The sequence below is a fragment of the Geotrypetes seraphini genome, chromosome 1 (assembly GCF_902459505.1).
Source record: "Geotrypetes seraphini chromosome 1, aGeoSer1.1, whole genome shotgun sequence".
Classification (NCBI taxonomy): domain Eukaryota; kingdom Metazoa; phylum Chordata; class Amphibia; order Gymnophiona; family Dermophiidae; genus Geotrypetes; species Geotrypetes seraphini.
Window position 1 is genome coordinate 408,384,942 of NC_047084.1, and position 17,340 is coordinate 408,402,281.

At 41.1% G+C, this 17,340-nt stretch overlaps 1 protein-coding gene across 1 annotated transcript in view; it reads right to left on the bottom strand.

Annotated features, from left to right (window-relative positions):
- Positions 1-17,340, bottom strand: part of ABCA1 (ATP binding cassette subfamily A member 1) — a 264,923-nt gene that overhangs the window by 127,371 nt on the left and 120,212 nt on the right. The window contains exons 9-11 of the mRNA XM_033918403.1: positions 6,709-6,949; positions 1,977-2,116; positions 1,281-1,397 (exon numbers count right to left, since the gene is read on the bottom strand). Of these exons, the coding sequence (XP_033774294.1) occupies positions 1,281-1,397; positions 1,977-2,116; positions 6,709-6,949 (498 nt within the window). The remainder of the gene's footprint in view (positions 1-1,280; positions 1,398-1,976; positions 2,117-6,708; positions 6,950-17,340) is intronic.

A 17,340-nucleotide genomic window follows, 5' to 3' on the forward strand; every position in this document is an offset into this window, starting at 1 on the left:
AGAGTATTAGAAATTATATCACACTCTAATTTGAATGCATACTTAAATAATCTAAGTGCGGACATGTTACTGTCCTCAAGCAGGAGCAAATGTCGCTAGCAGCAACATAGGCATGATTTCTCAAATGTGTGCTTGTATTTTATAAAGATATAAACACCTATTTAGCCAATTATTTAGACTGCGGGAAGCAGGCTGGCTAACTCCTCCCATCAGCACTAATCACGGATATTCAATGTCGAGCTGTTTATTTATGACCAGCATAAATTTGACTGTTAAATCAATATTCAGTGCTGGCCAGTTAAGTTTATAGTGGCATGATTTGGCCACTAAATTAGGCTGGTCAGCACTGAAAATGACTGGTTATCACATAATATAGCTTGTTAATTTTTAGCCACTAATTTATATATATTTAATTTTCTATACCGTTCTCCCAGGGGAGCTCAGAACAATTTACATGAGTTTATTCAGGTACTCAAGCATTTTCCCTGTCTGGCCCGGTTGGCTCACAATCTATCTAATGTACCTGGGGCAATGGGGGGGATTAAGTGACTTCCCCAGGGTCACAAGGAGCAGCGTGGGTTTGAACCCACAACCTCAAGTTGCTGAGGCTGTAGCTTTAACCATTGCACCACACTCTCCCCCAACCAGTTATCTCATGCTGAATATTCATATTTAGTCAGTTAAGTGCTGCCTAATCTGTCACCATTATTTCCAGCCAATTAAATGGTGCTGAATATTAGCCACCTAAATAGGTGCTTCCTTGTCATCTTAAACTAGGCACCCCCTTATGAAATGACTCTCTAAGAGGACATGAGTGTGAAAAATGGGGCCAGACATGAAGCAATTATCTTCCTGTAGGAAAAGTAAATAAATCTAGACGCCAAGCATTGGCTGAGTTGCTGAAAATAAACAGATCATGGGGGTCTACAGTAATTCTGCCAGCTACCCAGTTGTTTATGCTGTGACAGATTGACAATGGCATGATACACACCTTGTCAAAGGTTCATGTTGTTACTTTGAGAAGCTGATGATTTGGTTATCTGTGTAGAAGATTACCCAGAACTTCTATTTAAGTAGAATTGGATTACTAGATATATTTTGGCTGCTGAGGTAGGCAGGCTTCTGCCAAAATATGGCTCCGTATGGAGTCAAAGAGTTTGAATAAAAGTTTATTGGTTGGAAAAGCTATCTGTCTGACCCATACTTCTGTTTGATTTGGTCCAGTCCCTGCATGGAGGTGTTCCCTTTGACTTTTTGTCTTTCTTTACCATGATACACACCCTGACCAAATCCATTTCCTGGCTGCTCTCCATGAATTTCTTGATCTTGGGTTTTAGCTCCTCCCACATCCCACCGAGGTCATGGAACACGCCCAGCTCCTGGAAAGTCTTGTTCACCTGGTGAGGGAAAAGGGGAAGAAAGCATGAGACATCGCTCTAGCAGAGAGAGACAAAGGATAATCAGCATCAGAGAAAAAAGCAGTGCCCTATCACTATTAGAAAAAGAGTGGTGGATCACTAAGTATTCTTCAAGAAAGAGTGATCTGCTCCATTAGAAGTAGCCTAATGGTTAGTGCAGTGGCCACTGTGCAACTCCTTGTGACGCTAGGCAAGTCACCTAACTTTCCATTGTCCCAAGTACAAAATTAAGTACCTGCATGTAATATGTAAACTGATTTGATTGCAACCACAGAAAGGCAGTATATAAAAAAAAATCTCATCCCATTCCCCAGTGCTAGAATCTGGAGTCAGCCACAGCTGTCTATCAGGCCTCCTGCAACACTTGGATAATGAGTGAACAATAACGAGAGAAACACTGGTTCTTTTCATTAAATATTGGTATGACCAACTGTTTGGTGTGTCTGTCATTTGATTTGTCATGCAAGAATTGAGCTGAGCTTGTGACTGTCATACAGAAACACACAGTTGCTCTAAATTGTAGACTATTTCTGGTAAGATTGTTCTTTCATGGCTTACTTCGGCCATCAGCACCCTTGTGGCAGGTGTGTTGGGGGTGTAGAGGACCTTTCCAATGAGCAAGGGCTTCAGTGCTCTCCAGATCATTCGGGCCATAGGACTGTGTTCTAAATTCTTCATTAGTTCATTGCAGTAAGGCGCTGCAGGGACAGAAGGAGTGTCATCAGATATCATATAAACAGACATACTCTTACTGAAAAACACAGGGCATTTTCTCAACCACTGACACTGCAAAACCTAGCAACTGTGAGATATGCAGCATGTGTGTGGATATATCAAAAGAACTGTGTGTTTTGATGCAGACACTAATAGGGACATTTTCAAAACTCTAAGACATTCATAAAATGGCATAAGTTGGCACTTGGATGTTTTTCGCGCCAAAATGTCCGTGTGCCAATTTTCGAAACCATCTTTCTGGACATCTTGCAAGGCATCCAGCCGCTGTGCATTCAAAAATAATAAGGGGCCTGTTGCAGGTGTTTTATGGACAGGTTTAGACTTGGATGTCTTGAAGTAATATTCGAACCTTTCCCAGAACATCCTAGATGGAACTTATGTGAGCTTCACCCGTTTTAAAAGCATCTAAGTGCCAAAATGTTACCCAAACTGAGCAGATGACCACCGGAGGGATTAAGTTATGGCTGCCCCAAACCCCACGCACTTTCCCAGTGGTCACTGACCCCCTTCCCACCCTCCTCATCCTATCTAAGTTTTAGAAAACTAGTAAAAACAAACTTGTTCAACCGATTTGTAACTTAAGAACCCTTAAACCCCTATCTCTTCATACTCTAACTGACTTGTAACCAAGAACTCTTAAGCATTATCTCTGTACTCTGCCTACATGTATTCGATGACTTTACATTGTGCTTTTTTTCACTGATTGTCCAGCTCTTCTTATTGTAAACTGCCTCGAACTATTATGGCTTTGACAGTATATAAAAGTAAATTATTATTATTATTAAAATCTGAATGAAAACAAGCATACACAGCACTGTACATCAAAACATAGAAGAAACAGTCCCTGCTCAAAGAGTTTACAATCTAGTCAAGACAGACATGAAGGTGCATCAATACACAGTGCTCAGGTGGGGGAATTTCAGGGAATGATCTCCCTAAGAGATCCCATATGCCTGTCCCATGCTTTCTTGAATTAAAACACAGTCTTTGTATCCACCATCTCTACCGGGAGATTATGCATCTACCACCCTTTCTGTAAAAAAGTGTTTCCTTAGATTACTCCTCTTAACTTCATCCTATGCCCTCTCATTCCAGAGCTCCCCTTCAAATGAAAGAGATTTGTCTCCTGCGCACTTATGCCACGTAGGTATTTAAACATCTCCCCTCTTCCACCTTTTTTCCAAAGAATACATATTGAGATCTTTAAGTCTGTCCCCATATGTCTTATGATGAAGGCCACCGACCATTTTAGTAGCCTTACTCTGGACCAACTTTATCCTTTTTATATCTTGGTGCAGTCTCCAGAATTGTATACAATATTCTAAATGAGATCTCACCAGAGTCTTACAGAGGGGCATTAATACCTCCTTTTTCCTACTGACCAAACCACTCCCTATGCACCCTAGCATCCCTCTAGTTTTCACCATCGCCTTTCCAACCTGTTTGGCCACCTTTAGATCATCACATATTATCACACCCAAATCCCACTACTCTTTCATGCACAAAAGTTTTTCACCCCTAAACTGTAACATTCCCTTAGGTTTTTGCATACGGTGGAATACGAGGCGTGCAGGAATGCGGCATGGCTTCACTAGAAGTAGGTCTTATCACACAAATCTATTTCTTGATTGAGTGATCAGGGAGTTGCATCAAGGGTGGTGTTTTTAGATTTCAGCAAGGCCTTTGACACAATAAATTCATCACAACAAAAAATAAAAGTTACATTTGGGGTTGATAGGAAAAGGAGTGAGAAGTGGGAAAAGTAGTATTCATCTGAACCCTGCACTGTGACATAAATAAACTGAGTGCCCTTGGTAATGTGAGTGACTGGGTTAGGAACTGGTTGAGTGGAAGGCTACAGAGGATAGTGGTAAGTGGAGCTCACTCCAGGCAAAGAGATGTTACTATAGGTGTGCTATAAGGCTCAATTCTTGGTCTGGTTCTTTTAAACATTATTATAAGTGATATTGCCAAAAGGCTGTCTGGTCAGGTTTGTCTCTTTGCAGAAGTACCAAATCTTCAATAGGGTAGATACCCTTATGCCATGAATAATATGAGGTGGGACCTAGAGAAGCTTGAAGAATGGTCCAGAATTTGGCAGCTAAGATTTTATGTAAAAAAAAAAAAAATTAAAATCATGCATTTGGGCTTCAAAAACCAGAGGGAGCAGTACAGTTTACGGGGTGAAGTAATTTTGTACACAAAAGAGGAGCAGGACTTGGAAATGATCTTATGTGATGATATTAAGGTGGCTTAAAGGTATTGGCAAAAGTCAGAAAGATGTTTGGGTGAACGAGGAGAAAAATGGCCAGCAGGACAAAGGAGATGATAATGCCACTGTATAAGTTTCTGGTGAGACCTTATTTAAAGTATTGTGTACAGTTCTGGAGACCATACCTTCAAAAAGATATAAACAGGATAGAGACTTGGTCCAGAGGGCAGCTATTAAAATGATCAGTGTCTTTGTCATAAGTTATATGGGGACAGGCTTAAAGATCTTAATATGTATACTTTGGAAGAAAGGTAGGAAGGAAAGATATGATGTGACAGAGATGTTTAAATACCTTCATGGCATAAACAAAAAGAGGAGAGTGTCTTTCAACTGAAAAGAAACTTTAGAATGACGGTGCATAGGATAAAGGTGAAATGGGACAGACTCAAGAGTAACCTAAAAAGATGTTAATTCTCATAAAGGTAGTGAATTCATGGAATGGCCTCCTGGTGGATGTGGTAGAGACGAAAACAGTATCTGAATTGTTTCAGCGAATGGATCAATGCAGTGAACAGGAATAAATAACAAAGCAGAAAGAAGAAAGGAACTCCATAACATGATTGGAAAGGCACATTCAAACAAGGCAAAAGAATAACATCATGTGTGTCTGAGAGTGGTTTGAAAAGTTCAATAAAAAACACAAGTTAAACACAAAAATTTTTTTTTAAACCGTTATATTTCTCAACATAGTTTCCATCGCGGCCTGTACACTTAGGGCTCCTTTTACTAAGCTGCGCTAGCATTTTTAGCGTGCGCTAACCCCTGTGCTACGCGGAAAACACTAATGCCAGCTCTACGGAGGCGTTAGCGTGTAGCACTTGCGGCACTGTAGCGCGCGCTAAAATCATAAGAACATAAGAAATGCCTCTGCTGGGTCAGACCCGAGGTCCATCGTGCCCAGCAGTCCGCTCACGCGGTGGCCCAGCAGGTCCAGGACCTGTGCAGTAATCTTCTATCTATACCCCTCTATCCTCTTTTCCAGTAGGAATTTGTCTAATCCTTTCTTGAACCCCAGTACCGTACTCTGCCCAATCACGTCCTCTGGAAGCGCATTCCAGGTGTCCACCACACGTTGGGTAAAAAAGAACTTCCTAGTATTTGTTTTGAATCTGTCTCCTATCAACTTTTCCGAGTGCCCTCTTGTTCTTTTATTGTTCGAAAGTTTGAAGAATCTGTCCCTCTCTACTCTCTCTATGCCCTTCATGATCTTGTAAGTCTCTATCATATCCCCTCTAAGTCTCCTCTTCTCCAGGGAAAAGAGACCCAGCTTCTCCAATCTCTCAGCATATGATAGGTATTCCATCCCTTTTATCAGACGCGTCGCTCTCCTCTGAACCCTCTCGACTAACGCCATATCCTTCTTAAGGTACGGCGACCAATATTGGACGCAGTACTCCAAATGCGGACGCACCATTGCCCGATACAATGGCAGGATAACCTCTTTCGTTCTGGCTGTAATACCCTTTTTGATTATACCAAGCATTCTATTCGCTCTCTTAGCGCATCTTAGTAAAAGGAGCCCTTAGTCCAGCGAATGTCCAGTTTTTCCATCCTATCAGAAAAATAGGGCTTGTCAAATTTAAAAAAAAAACAAAAACACATGCTTAACTTGGTTTAAAACTGTCCTCGTATCTCGCGAGTCCCTGTAGGGGAGGAGAGTCATGCAAGAGTGGTCAAGTGGCTATTAGGTTGAATTTCCTCAGCAAGGTCTTGAATTTAGGAAATGTTGATTCTGAATGAATGAACTGGGGGAGGAGGGGAGATTGTTCTATAGCTTTGGTGCCATGAAATAGAACGCAGAGGTTCTTGTGGACTCATAGTCAGCTTGCTTTGGACTAGGAAGCATCAAACAGTTGGCATCAAGACAGTGAAGGGCTTGTGTGGGAATGTAGGGGATACGAAATCTTGGTACAAATACACAGAATCTCTAAGGGAAAGGAAGCAATAGTAGATAGTTGGCTGAGCAGACTGGATCAGCCATATGGTTTTTATCTGCCTTCAGTTTTCTCTGTTTCTATTCCTCCTTCATTTATGTGCTACAACCCCTGAATCTCCCTCTGTCTCCCAGGCTCTATCGTCGACTCACTGGCTGCCTGTAGCCAAATGTTGTGTCTTCAAGTCTGTTATTGAGAAAGACAAGGGGGAAGCCACAGCATGGAATATTGCTACACCTTGGGTTTTGGCCAGGTACTAGTGACGGCTTGATGGACCATTGGTGTGACCCAGTAAGGCTGTTCTTATGTTCACATACAGTAGGCTCCGTAATCAGAAGAATAGACTTACTGGTAGAATTGTCAAACACGACCTGTGCCTCATCCTCTGTGTCATTGACACGGAAGAGCGCCTTATAGTTGCTGTCCTCATACCAGTTGAGGGACTTGATCTTCAAGCCCCCTCCATTAGGATGGCCACACACAATCCGTGACACCGCCTGGTGTATCTGGGTAGGCGAGCTTGTGATGTTAGGGTTGGTCAGAAAGAGCACCTCCTGCCTCATCTCACGCCAGCTGCTCATGGTCGCCAGCTGTAGTTCACAAGAGAGAAGAAAACAAGTGAGACAAAGAGAACAAAGCTTGAATGTTCATTCTCCTTTCTCCGCTCTATTTCATCTCAGACCCTGTTCTAATGCAAGGTTACATTCTGCTCTGATCTGTTTGTTTTGGAAAACAGGCACCAAAAAGGATATGTATCATTAGGGGCGATGCAAAGTTGCCTCTAAATGTGATTTCACAGTTGGTTTCTTTTCCTTGTTTAAGCAGTCTCAGAAACTGTTATTTAAAAGCTACTAGCACTTCAGCCTGTGGGATTTTGCATAAAACATGCCTACTACAGCTATTACAGAACCATTTTTCCTCTCAACAACACCTCCTTATATCCATTCCTCATCACTTTTAAAACAGATTGTGGATAAAGTAGTGTGGTTGTCTTGTTTGTCCACTTTTAAAGTAATAAATAGAAAACAGAAAAAGGGGAGAATAAGATGAAGCTTTTATGTTTCACTTCTATATTCTGACACTAATCTTTTGCTCATATTATTCTCACCCAAGGATAGAAGTTCTGACTTCCAAAAGCTAGTGATAAAATGTAAACCAGGCCAATAATAAAAAGAAACATCTTATTTTCTGTTTAATTTCTATTTAAAAAAGATTAGAATCAATTTTTATACTGTTGGTATAAGAAAGTTAGATGAGAATGGTATAATCTTGAGACTGAAGTCCCTTGTCTTCCTTTAGTGTAGGGGTGTCAAAGTCCCTCCTCGAGGGCCGCAATCCAGTCGGGTTTTCAGGATTTCCCCAATGAATATGCATGAGATCTATTTGCGTGCACTGCTTTCATTGTATGCTAATAGATCTCATGCATATTCATTGGGGAAATCCTGAAAACCCGACTAGATTGCGGCCCTCGAGAAGGGACTTTGACACCCCTGCTTTAGAACAAGTGTTTTCCACCCGGTCTTTGGGACACACTCAACCAATCAGGTTTTCAAGATATCCACAATGAATATGCATGAGCTACTACAGATTTGCATACAATGGAAGGAGCGCATGCAAAGTTTTCATGTACATGGCAGGAGTGGTCTAGTAGTTAGAGCAGCCGCCTCAGCACCCTAAGGTTGTGAGTTGAATCCTAGCCTGCTCCCTGTGACTCTGGGTAAGTCACTTAATTCTCCATTGCACCAGGTACCCCAGTTAGATTGTGAGCCTGCCAGGACAGATAGGAAAAATAATTAAGGGATCCTTTTTAAAAAAAAAAAAAAAAAATTCTTTATTCATTTTTATAACTTACATCAAGTGTAACAAAAAGTAACATCATTTTAACTTAAATATATCACTTGAAATTCTATAATTAATCATACTCAATATATTTTATCCCATTCCCACCCAACTCTTCAATATATCATAACACATATAACATATAATAAAGACTTTCCTTTCATTCAAAGCACCTAGAGAAAATTCAAAAAATTACCCCTCCCCATTATTTCATTTGTACTAACCAGGGAAATTATATTTATTCATTGTAATAATTTGTTAATGGCCCCCACACATCTTGAAATTTATTGAAATTAAGGGGTCCTTTTATTAAGGTGCGCTAACCGATTTAGCACGCGCTAAATGCTAAGGCGCTCATAGAATATAAAGGATGCCTTAATCGGTTAATAAAGGACCCCTAAGAGTACCTGATTACTGTTCAATGTATTGTTAACCACTTTGGGTGAATCTTCATGAAAAGGCAGTTAATAAATCCCAATAAATAAATAACAGAACACTTATCTCAAATGTACAAAACAGGGCCTATTCTAAGCTTCTAGAACAAGCCCTACACATGCAAAAATACCAATGCACACATTTGTAGCTGCTCTGCACATCACTGCAACTGTTTCCACTCTGTCCAAACTATATCCCCAAGAATGCCTGGCTACAGATGCATCAAAACAGGACCTTACATACATATACACGTATGTGTTTGAGCAATTTTATATTAAGGTTCAAGGTTTATTAACATTTGATTTATCGCTAAATCTGATTACAAAGCGATGTACAAAATAAAACATAAAATATCAAGATACAAAATTAAAACTCAACAACATAAGTTTAAGACAGGACAGACTTGAGGTGGAGGGGAGGAAAGGGAAAAGACCTTACTGTCCTTAGGTTCCAACTACTGGAGATGTTGTCAAAGTTTACTCCAGCCTATACAAACCGTCTCAGCATTTGCAGGATTCAGGCCATGAAAGTCTGCCCCGCACCATCCTCATGTTCCAAATTGCTGGGGCTCCCGAAGCCCATTCTAAATCAAATTGCCATACATGGCAAGTCTGCCCAGTACCAGCCTTAGTACTTCAATTTATAGCAATCGTAATCTAATTAGATATCCTCCGTGTCTATCCTACACTTTACATATGAAAATAAGTCTGTATAAAATGACTCCCTTTATGTGTGGAAATTAAACACTACCCCCTATGACAGTAGAGCGCTCATTTTCAAAACAGAAAAATGTCTCACAAGCAACACAAAACGGCAGCTGAACATTCATCATGGGAAAACGTCTTAGTCGCAATTTATGAAATTAAGATTGAGACATTTTTCTCCGCGGTTCATCTAAATTGCAAGGGGATGTGTTTTGGGTGGGCCCAGAATTTGGACATTTTTCAGGTATAACGGAATAAAATAAAATAATCTAGGGCCAAAACTGGGACATTTTGATCTAGACCTGTTTCAATCACAACTAAGTCAGCACCTGAAGAACTGGGATCGAATCCCAGCACTGCTCCTTGTGACCCTGGAAGTCTCTTAATCCTCCACTGCCCAGATACAAAATAAGTACCTTTATATATATAAACCGCTTTGAATGTGTAACCACAAAAAAAGCAGTATACAAGTCCCATTCCATTTCCTTTTTGTTTTTTGCTAATTGCCTGCCTATATGAGATTCTTGAACTTCCATGATTATGTTATATGTAATTCACATTTAAAAGTTGCTAAAAAAAAAAAAAGAATTAGAGGACTTATTTCATAATGGCATTAATGTTTTGCATATGACATACACAGCTTAATGACAAAAGCTAAGGTATGTTACGTGCATTAACTTCACATTTGTTTTGGGAGGTGTTCCTGGCATTTGAGAGACGGCAATTGCACTGCTAATGCCCATATCTTAACACTGTGGTAGGTATCATAGAAGGTTGTGAACTATTTCATGTTATCTGCCTACTTTTGACATCAATGACCCCTCCCAGTCACTTCTCCGTCACTAGTCTCCTCAGTTAGTTGTTTAAAAGGGTATTTAATGTGTGTTAACTACTTTGACTCCATGTTAGTTGTTTTTTTAACAGATGTTATGCTCCTAACACATATCTTCCAGGGTTTAATAAATAGACCCCTAGATGAACAATCTTACTATAAAGGGTCTTTGTGGAGTGAAGGGAGACTTTTTTCCTGTTTGTTTACAGGAAAATTGCTGGAACATCTAACAATAAGCACAAATAGATCACAGTGTTTAATTTGCTAAAGTCCTAAATCCAAAGCATTGCAGAAGTAAATAAGATCTTGCTTGCAGGATTAGATATAACTGTGACCAACAAATTTGGCCTTCTCCCCTCTGCCTTCCTCCCAGCTCAACGCACAAGAAATTGTTTCCCCTCCTCCAGCACTTGCACGCCAGGATGAAAGTATCTTTCGGTCAAGCCTGTGACTACCCAGAGCGGATGCAGCAGATGGAACAGGCAGCTGCTGTTCCAAGACTGCAGGAGAGAATTGAAAGGAACTCCCACTTGTAAAAACTGCTGTCAAACAAATATTCACTCAATCCAAGAAACTATTCAGCCACATCAGCAACAGGGTTGTCATGTGAGGTGATTCACTTGGTCTTTTTTTGTTTGTTTGCTCTACATGAATAGCAGCACCCAAATTATGTAACAGCAGTTATAACAGGATGTCCAAACAAGCCCATGCAAGAGCTATGCTGTCTGTATTCACCACAACTTCCTTTCTTGCTTGTACCAGACCTACAGTACTTATACTATACTTAGCTATTTTTGTAAAAAAAAAATAAATATATATATATATTATTTTTTATCTATGTACATATGATCTTCTGAAACGCTGAAACTACAGCAGCCACATTTTCAGCACAGGTATTAGGGATGTGCGTTCTTCAATGGGCTTTAAATGTTATTGCATATTAAACTGATTCAACACATGCTAGCTAACAAATGAACAGGCCAAGGGGCCCTTTTACTAAATGGTGTTAAAAGCGCTTACTGCAAAATGCATTTTGCAAAAAAATTTGCCATTTTCTGCACTCCAAATGTGCATTATTTATTTTTCACAAATATTTTTGGGAGGGTCATTTCATGGGCAGAGAATGAGTGTGGAAGCTTTATTTGGGTAGGATGTTATGATTAGTCTGAATAAATGCAGACTTAATGGGGGTTTAGAGGGATTAGATGGGTAAGGTGTATAATGTATTACTCATTGTGTTCTTATTCTTTTTGCTGCTCTTTTGGGTTAATCAGGAGGCTTATATTTTGATCATAGCCCACTAGTTTGTTATGATATATGAGTTGCACAGAAGCCTTTCTTGTGTTGTACTTGTTTTATGTCTGTTTGTAAATCAATAAAACAGATTTGACACTAGAGACCTGATTCTATAAACAGAAGTTGGCAAGACTGTCAATCAAATCACACCTAGCAGAGTCTAAGCAGACTTAGGCATTGCTAGATGTCCTAAAGTTAGATGCCATTACATTAGGCCCGGTTTCCACTGGCCTCATTTACTGGTGCTTATCTTGGATGCCTAATGATGCCTAACTCAACCACGCCTATTCTCTGCCCCTAACCACGCCTGCTTAGACATTTCCACTTAGGCACCACATGGAATTCTGCACCTAACTTTTAATTTTTTTAATTAATTATTCAATTAACTTCAATGGTGCTATCAATTACCATACCATTTAAGCTAATTGATTTAATTTAAGTTACGCTCAGATTTTAGTTAGGTCCTTTCTGGCAGGAGGACCTGAGCATCCCTCCTGCCATCTTTTTGGGGTTCGGGGGGAGGTGAGACGTTGGCTCAGGAGTGCTAACGGGGGAGGGGGGAAATGTTTTTTTAACGGAACAGATGGTGCACAGAACATCTGTCCTATTAAAAAAAAGCAGAAGCCCTGACAGCAAGTGACAGGAGACTGCTTTCCTTGTCACTACTGTTAGGACTCTGCATTGCGTCAATCGCTTAGTGAGCTCTTGAGTCGGTGGGTTTGCATGCAAATGATTTGCACCTCCATGCAAATCATTTGCAAGCAAACTTAATAATGAATCAATCGCTGTTGGAGAACTGGCCAACAGCGATTGAGTCTTTATTGTTAGTGAATCTAGGCCTTAAGTGGGAGCACTTAGCACCTCCTAACTGTTATTTACTGTATTTTTCGCTCCATAAGACGCACCTCACCATAAGACGCACCCACCTGTAGAGGAGGAAAAACCAAGAAAAAAAAAATTTATGAACCAAATGGTATGCCCTGTACTCTGTCCCCCCTCTGGTGGTCTAGTGGTAGGCCGGGACAGGGTACAGGGCACGTCTAGAGGTGGGCACGTCTAATGGTAGACACGCGTAGTGGCAGCCAGCCGGCCCCAAACCAGCCCACCCCCCAGCCTCCCTCATACCTTTTTAAATCATCCTCCTGTACTTTTAAATCATCCCCCCAGTATTTTTAGATCATGCCCGCAATACTTTTAGATAATCCCCTCAGTATTTTTAGATCAATCTTCCCCCCCCCCCCAGTATTTTTAGATCATCTCCCCCAGTATTTTTAGATCAATACTTTTAGTACTTTTAGATTATCCCCCCCCCCAGTATTTTTAAATCATTCCCCCGTACCTGGTGGTCCAGCATGTACCCCTCCCTCGTTAGCGGTGCACAGGTCAGGAGCATGGACGTCAGCAGCAAGCTTTCCGCGCTCCGGCTTGGGCCCGCACTGTTTTCTAAATGGCTTCGTCAGTTCTCGCAAGTCCCGGGTAGGTGTTTAAAATGGTGCGGCAGCGGTGGGGGGAGGGTTAAAATTGTTCCTTCGCTCCATAAGAAGCAAAGAAGCAAAGAAGGCAAATAGAATGTTGGGCATGATAAAGAAAGGAATCTCAAGTAGATCGGAGAAAGTTATAATGCCGCTTTATAGGGCAATGGTCAGACCACACTTGGAATACTGTGTCCAACATTGGTCTCCCTACCTAAAGAAGGATATAAAACTGCTGGAGAGGGTGCAGAGACGAGCAACAAAACTGGTGAAGGGTATGGAGAAACTGGAATACGAGGATAGACTTATAACACTAGGATTGTTCTCCCTTGAGAAAAGGAGACTGCGTGGGGATATGATCGAGACCTTCAAAATACTGAAAGGAATCGACAAAATAGAGCAGAGAAGATTATTTACATTGTCCAATTTGACACGGACTAGAGGACATGAAATGAAGCTAAGGGGGGACAGATTCAGGACTAATGTCAGGAAGTTCTGCTTCACTCAGAGAGTGGTTGACACCTGGAATGCCCTCCCAGAGGAGATTATTGCGGAATCGACCGTCCTAGGCTTCAAGAGCAAACTAGATGCATATCTCCTTGAGAGAGGCATATAAAGATATGGTTGGCTATAAAATAAGCCAGGTGTATACCTGGCAGGGCCTCCGCATGTGCGGATCGCCGGACTTGATGGACCGAAGGTCTGATCCGGAGATGGCAGTTCTTATGTTCTTATGTTCTTATGTTATTTCCATCCACTTTTGGGTGGAAAAAAGTGCATCTTATGGAGTGAAAAATATGGTATTTGCAGTTGCCACATGCTAATGACAACATTAACACATGACCTGCAAATAAAAAAAATGACATGACTTATTTTACTGATGCATTCAAATATGGGCTTAAAGCGTGGGAAAGGCCTACGTTAAAATGCGATAAGCCCGATTTTTAACATCGTTTTCGTAAAAGGGCCCCTAAGTTCAAGTTCACCTTTATTTGATATACCACCATGGAAAAAAACCATTTTTACAGTTTACAATTTTCAAACAGGAGAAGGAACAGCTGTTAAAGGAACTAGTCAATTAGTGGGGGAAGTTATCAATATGAACTATCATTAAGATGGGTTATTTTACCACAGGATCCCATTTTATGCAAGAGACCCTGTGCTAAAATAATATGACTCGCACTAAAATAACCCACCTTAACAGTAGTTCATGTTGCTAACTGCCTCCTTAGACTATAAGAAACCAGGCCTTCTGTTTTAAGTTTGCAAAACTGTGGTGTCTGACGACTGAATTTCAAGTTTTGGGATGCCATTTTTGTAAGACATATGACTCAATTGCTGGTCATATGATAATCTTATACAGCTTCTGCAGTGCAAACTTTACCTCAATAGAAAAGTTTAAACATTAAAAGCTACAAATGGAAATGTATGCCCAGAAAACTTGCATCTAGCCCCAAATTTTAAAACATGACTTCTTCTTAAACACAGGATCTAGTGCAACTTTTAATTTTAGTGGTGGGGGGGGGGGGGAGACCCCAGTCAAAAAATTGCTCTGCAAAGGTTTTTGTTTGTTTGCACTACATGAATCTTAGCAGATTCAGGCAGGAGACAGGCCTCCCTCCCCTCCCCATGGCTGAGCTGAATAGTGACTTCAGGTCACTTAAGTTGCCTGTGAAGCTATGGGGTTGCTGCAGTATAGTGCTACACAGGATGCTTCCTGGGCAGCGCCTGCGGCAAGGATAATGGAGAAGGAAGTGTTATTTTCTAACATTAATAAGCAGTTGGTGCCACAGTGTCTTGCTGCATAAAACTGGCTGTAGGGATTTCAAATGAAAGACATTGATCTTGTAAAACCTAGGGCGGTACTCTTCAACAAGAAGTTGTGTCAATTAATTTATCCTAAAGTATTCATCAATCTATCATTTGTCAGTGCTTTATAAATCTTGGAAATTGAATAAGACTTTACTAAAAGAAAGGACAGTAATGTATCTAGATGCCAGCCAATTGCAGGATCTGAGACAGCAGGGCTTTACCAGAGGCAGATCCTGTGAAACAAATTTGATCAGATAAACTACAGCTTTTCATAATGTTTTTACAAAGAAAATATTCAAACTTTTAGGCAACACAAAAAGAGACAACAGACTACTGTACTAACTTTGAAGGTGCCAGAGAAAAGGCAACTCTGCTGAAAGATTACAGCTAGAATTGAGGGGAAGGGGGTGGGCAATAGGGCACAAAACGGGAGGTCAAACAAAGAGTATACCCCTCCCTGCCTAATACAAATGCATTCCCTGACATGGAAGCCAACCACAGTCAACCAGACATGAGGGGTTAATTCTGTAAGCAGCTGTCTAGATTTAGGCAGCAAGAATGTCTGTAAATGTTGGTATTTTATGCACATATGTCAGGGGTGTCAAAGTCCCTCCTCGAGGGCTGCAATCCAGTCGGGTTTTCAAGATTTCCCCAATGAAAATGCATGAGATCTATTAGCATAGAATGAAAGCAGTGCATGCAAATATATCTCATGCATATTCATTGTGGAAATCCTGAAAACCCGACTGGATTGCGGCCCTCGAGGAGGGACTTTGACACCCCTGACATATGTGAACACACATGAGCGTAAATGATCACTTTCGGGCTAGGTGCTATTCTATGGGTACATGCAAATATTTGATGGCTCTTGCTTTGCAGATGGGCATTCACATGGGCAGAATTAGGAAAAGGGTGGGCAGAGCTCACATTTATACAGGTAAGGAATATTATAAATATTAGAATCCACACATATTCTTTAAAAATCTAGGTGCTAACAATTACATCAGCTCAGTGGGTAAAGTACAAGTGTGTCCTTAACCTGTTACACTAGTATTCTAGAAAGAAAAGTAGTTGCCTATAATTAGGCACTCAGAATGCACCTGGAAGGAACTTATACTATACAGGCATGTAGGTACCTCCTTTCCTTTACAGAATTATAGTGTAATGAAAGATTAGGTTCTTACCTTTGCGAATCTTCTTTCTTGTAAATCCACACTATTCCTGGACAAGTGGATAGTCAATCCCATCTCATGCAATCTCTTGTAGGAAGCTTCATTTACATATTTTTGACCCTCCCCTCTTACCTCAGCACTGCCCTCTGACTTCCAGTTGGTACAAAAGCAACAGTCACACCTGTATAGGACACAGAAAGGGGATACTACCCGAGAAACAAGTCTAATCTGCTCAAAATAACTGCATAACAATCATGAACTATTAAAACAGGTTGCATAAAACTGATAAACCATAAAATCAGGACAAGGAGACACAGCCTGCACTAATAGGGTGGGGCACATTAGCTAAACCCCCCCCCCAGGGCAAAGCCTGCAATTTGACTGGATGTTAATCTTAGAAAGGCTGGTCAAAAAATCCAAAGGTTCAACTTACCAGTATGTATTGAGGCAGACAACTGGCGAATCAGCAACTCCCAGGGCGAGTTCCAGGAACAAAGTATGGATTCACAAGAAAGAAGATTAGTAAAAGGTAAGAACCTAATCTTTCATTTTTGTAAAATACCACTCTGTTCCTGGACAAGTGGTATGTAAAAGGGCACTCCCTTAAATTCAGGGTGGGACTTATCAGCCAGCTGCCAGAACTGAAGAACCAAAAGCAGAATCCTGCTTGGTTGTCATGTCTATCCTGCAAAACTTCATAATGGTATGCAATGAGGAGCAAGTGGCAGCTCTACAAATCTCTTCTGTGGGAAAAACTGAAAAGTTCTGCCCATGAGGAAGCTACACCTCGTATACAGTTAGCCTTTACTGAAAAAGGAGGCTGTTTTCTGGCTCTGATATAGGCGAAGGAAATTGTCAAGAGGATCTACCTGGAAATGGTGGCTTTCAAAGCCAGTTAGCCCTTACGGGTTGTACCAACCAGCACAAACAAATGATCAGACAAAAGTACCTCAGCAAAAGTTTGCGCATATCCAGTGATTTTAACACTTTGTCATATTTATTCGAACTCGAGGGTGCATAGGCTGGCAACCACACCTCCTGGTTAATGTGGAAACTAGAGACCACCTTCGAAAGGAAGGAGGGAACAGTGTGGAGAAGTAGAGCCACAACTAACTCTTCTGACTGCCAATTTATGGGGAGACCATGGCCCCCATGGCTCCATCGTTCCGATGCCTATGCCTCAGACAACCAACTGCAAGTCCCTTTTCCAAGCCTTCCAGAAAAAAGGCAAGCACAAGCAAGATCTTTGCTCTTCCGAGTGCTAAAAATACGTCTAAGCCTTCGCATACACCACAGCAGTTGACTTCTTCATGCTGCAGAAGATGGTAGCTATCATTCCTATCGAGTAGACTCTGTGCACTAAATCTGTGCACTCATGAGCCAGGCCATAAGACCAAATTGGTCCGGATCCTGCAGGGC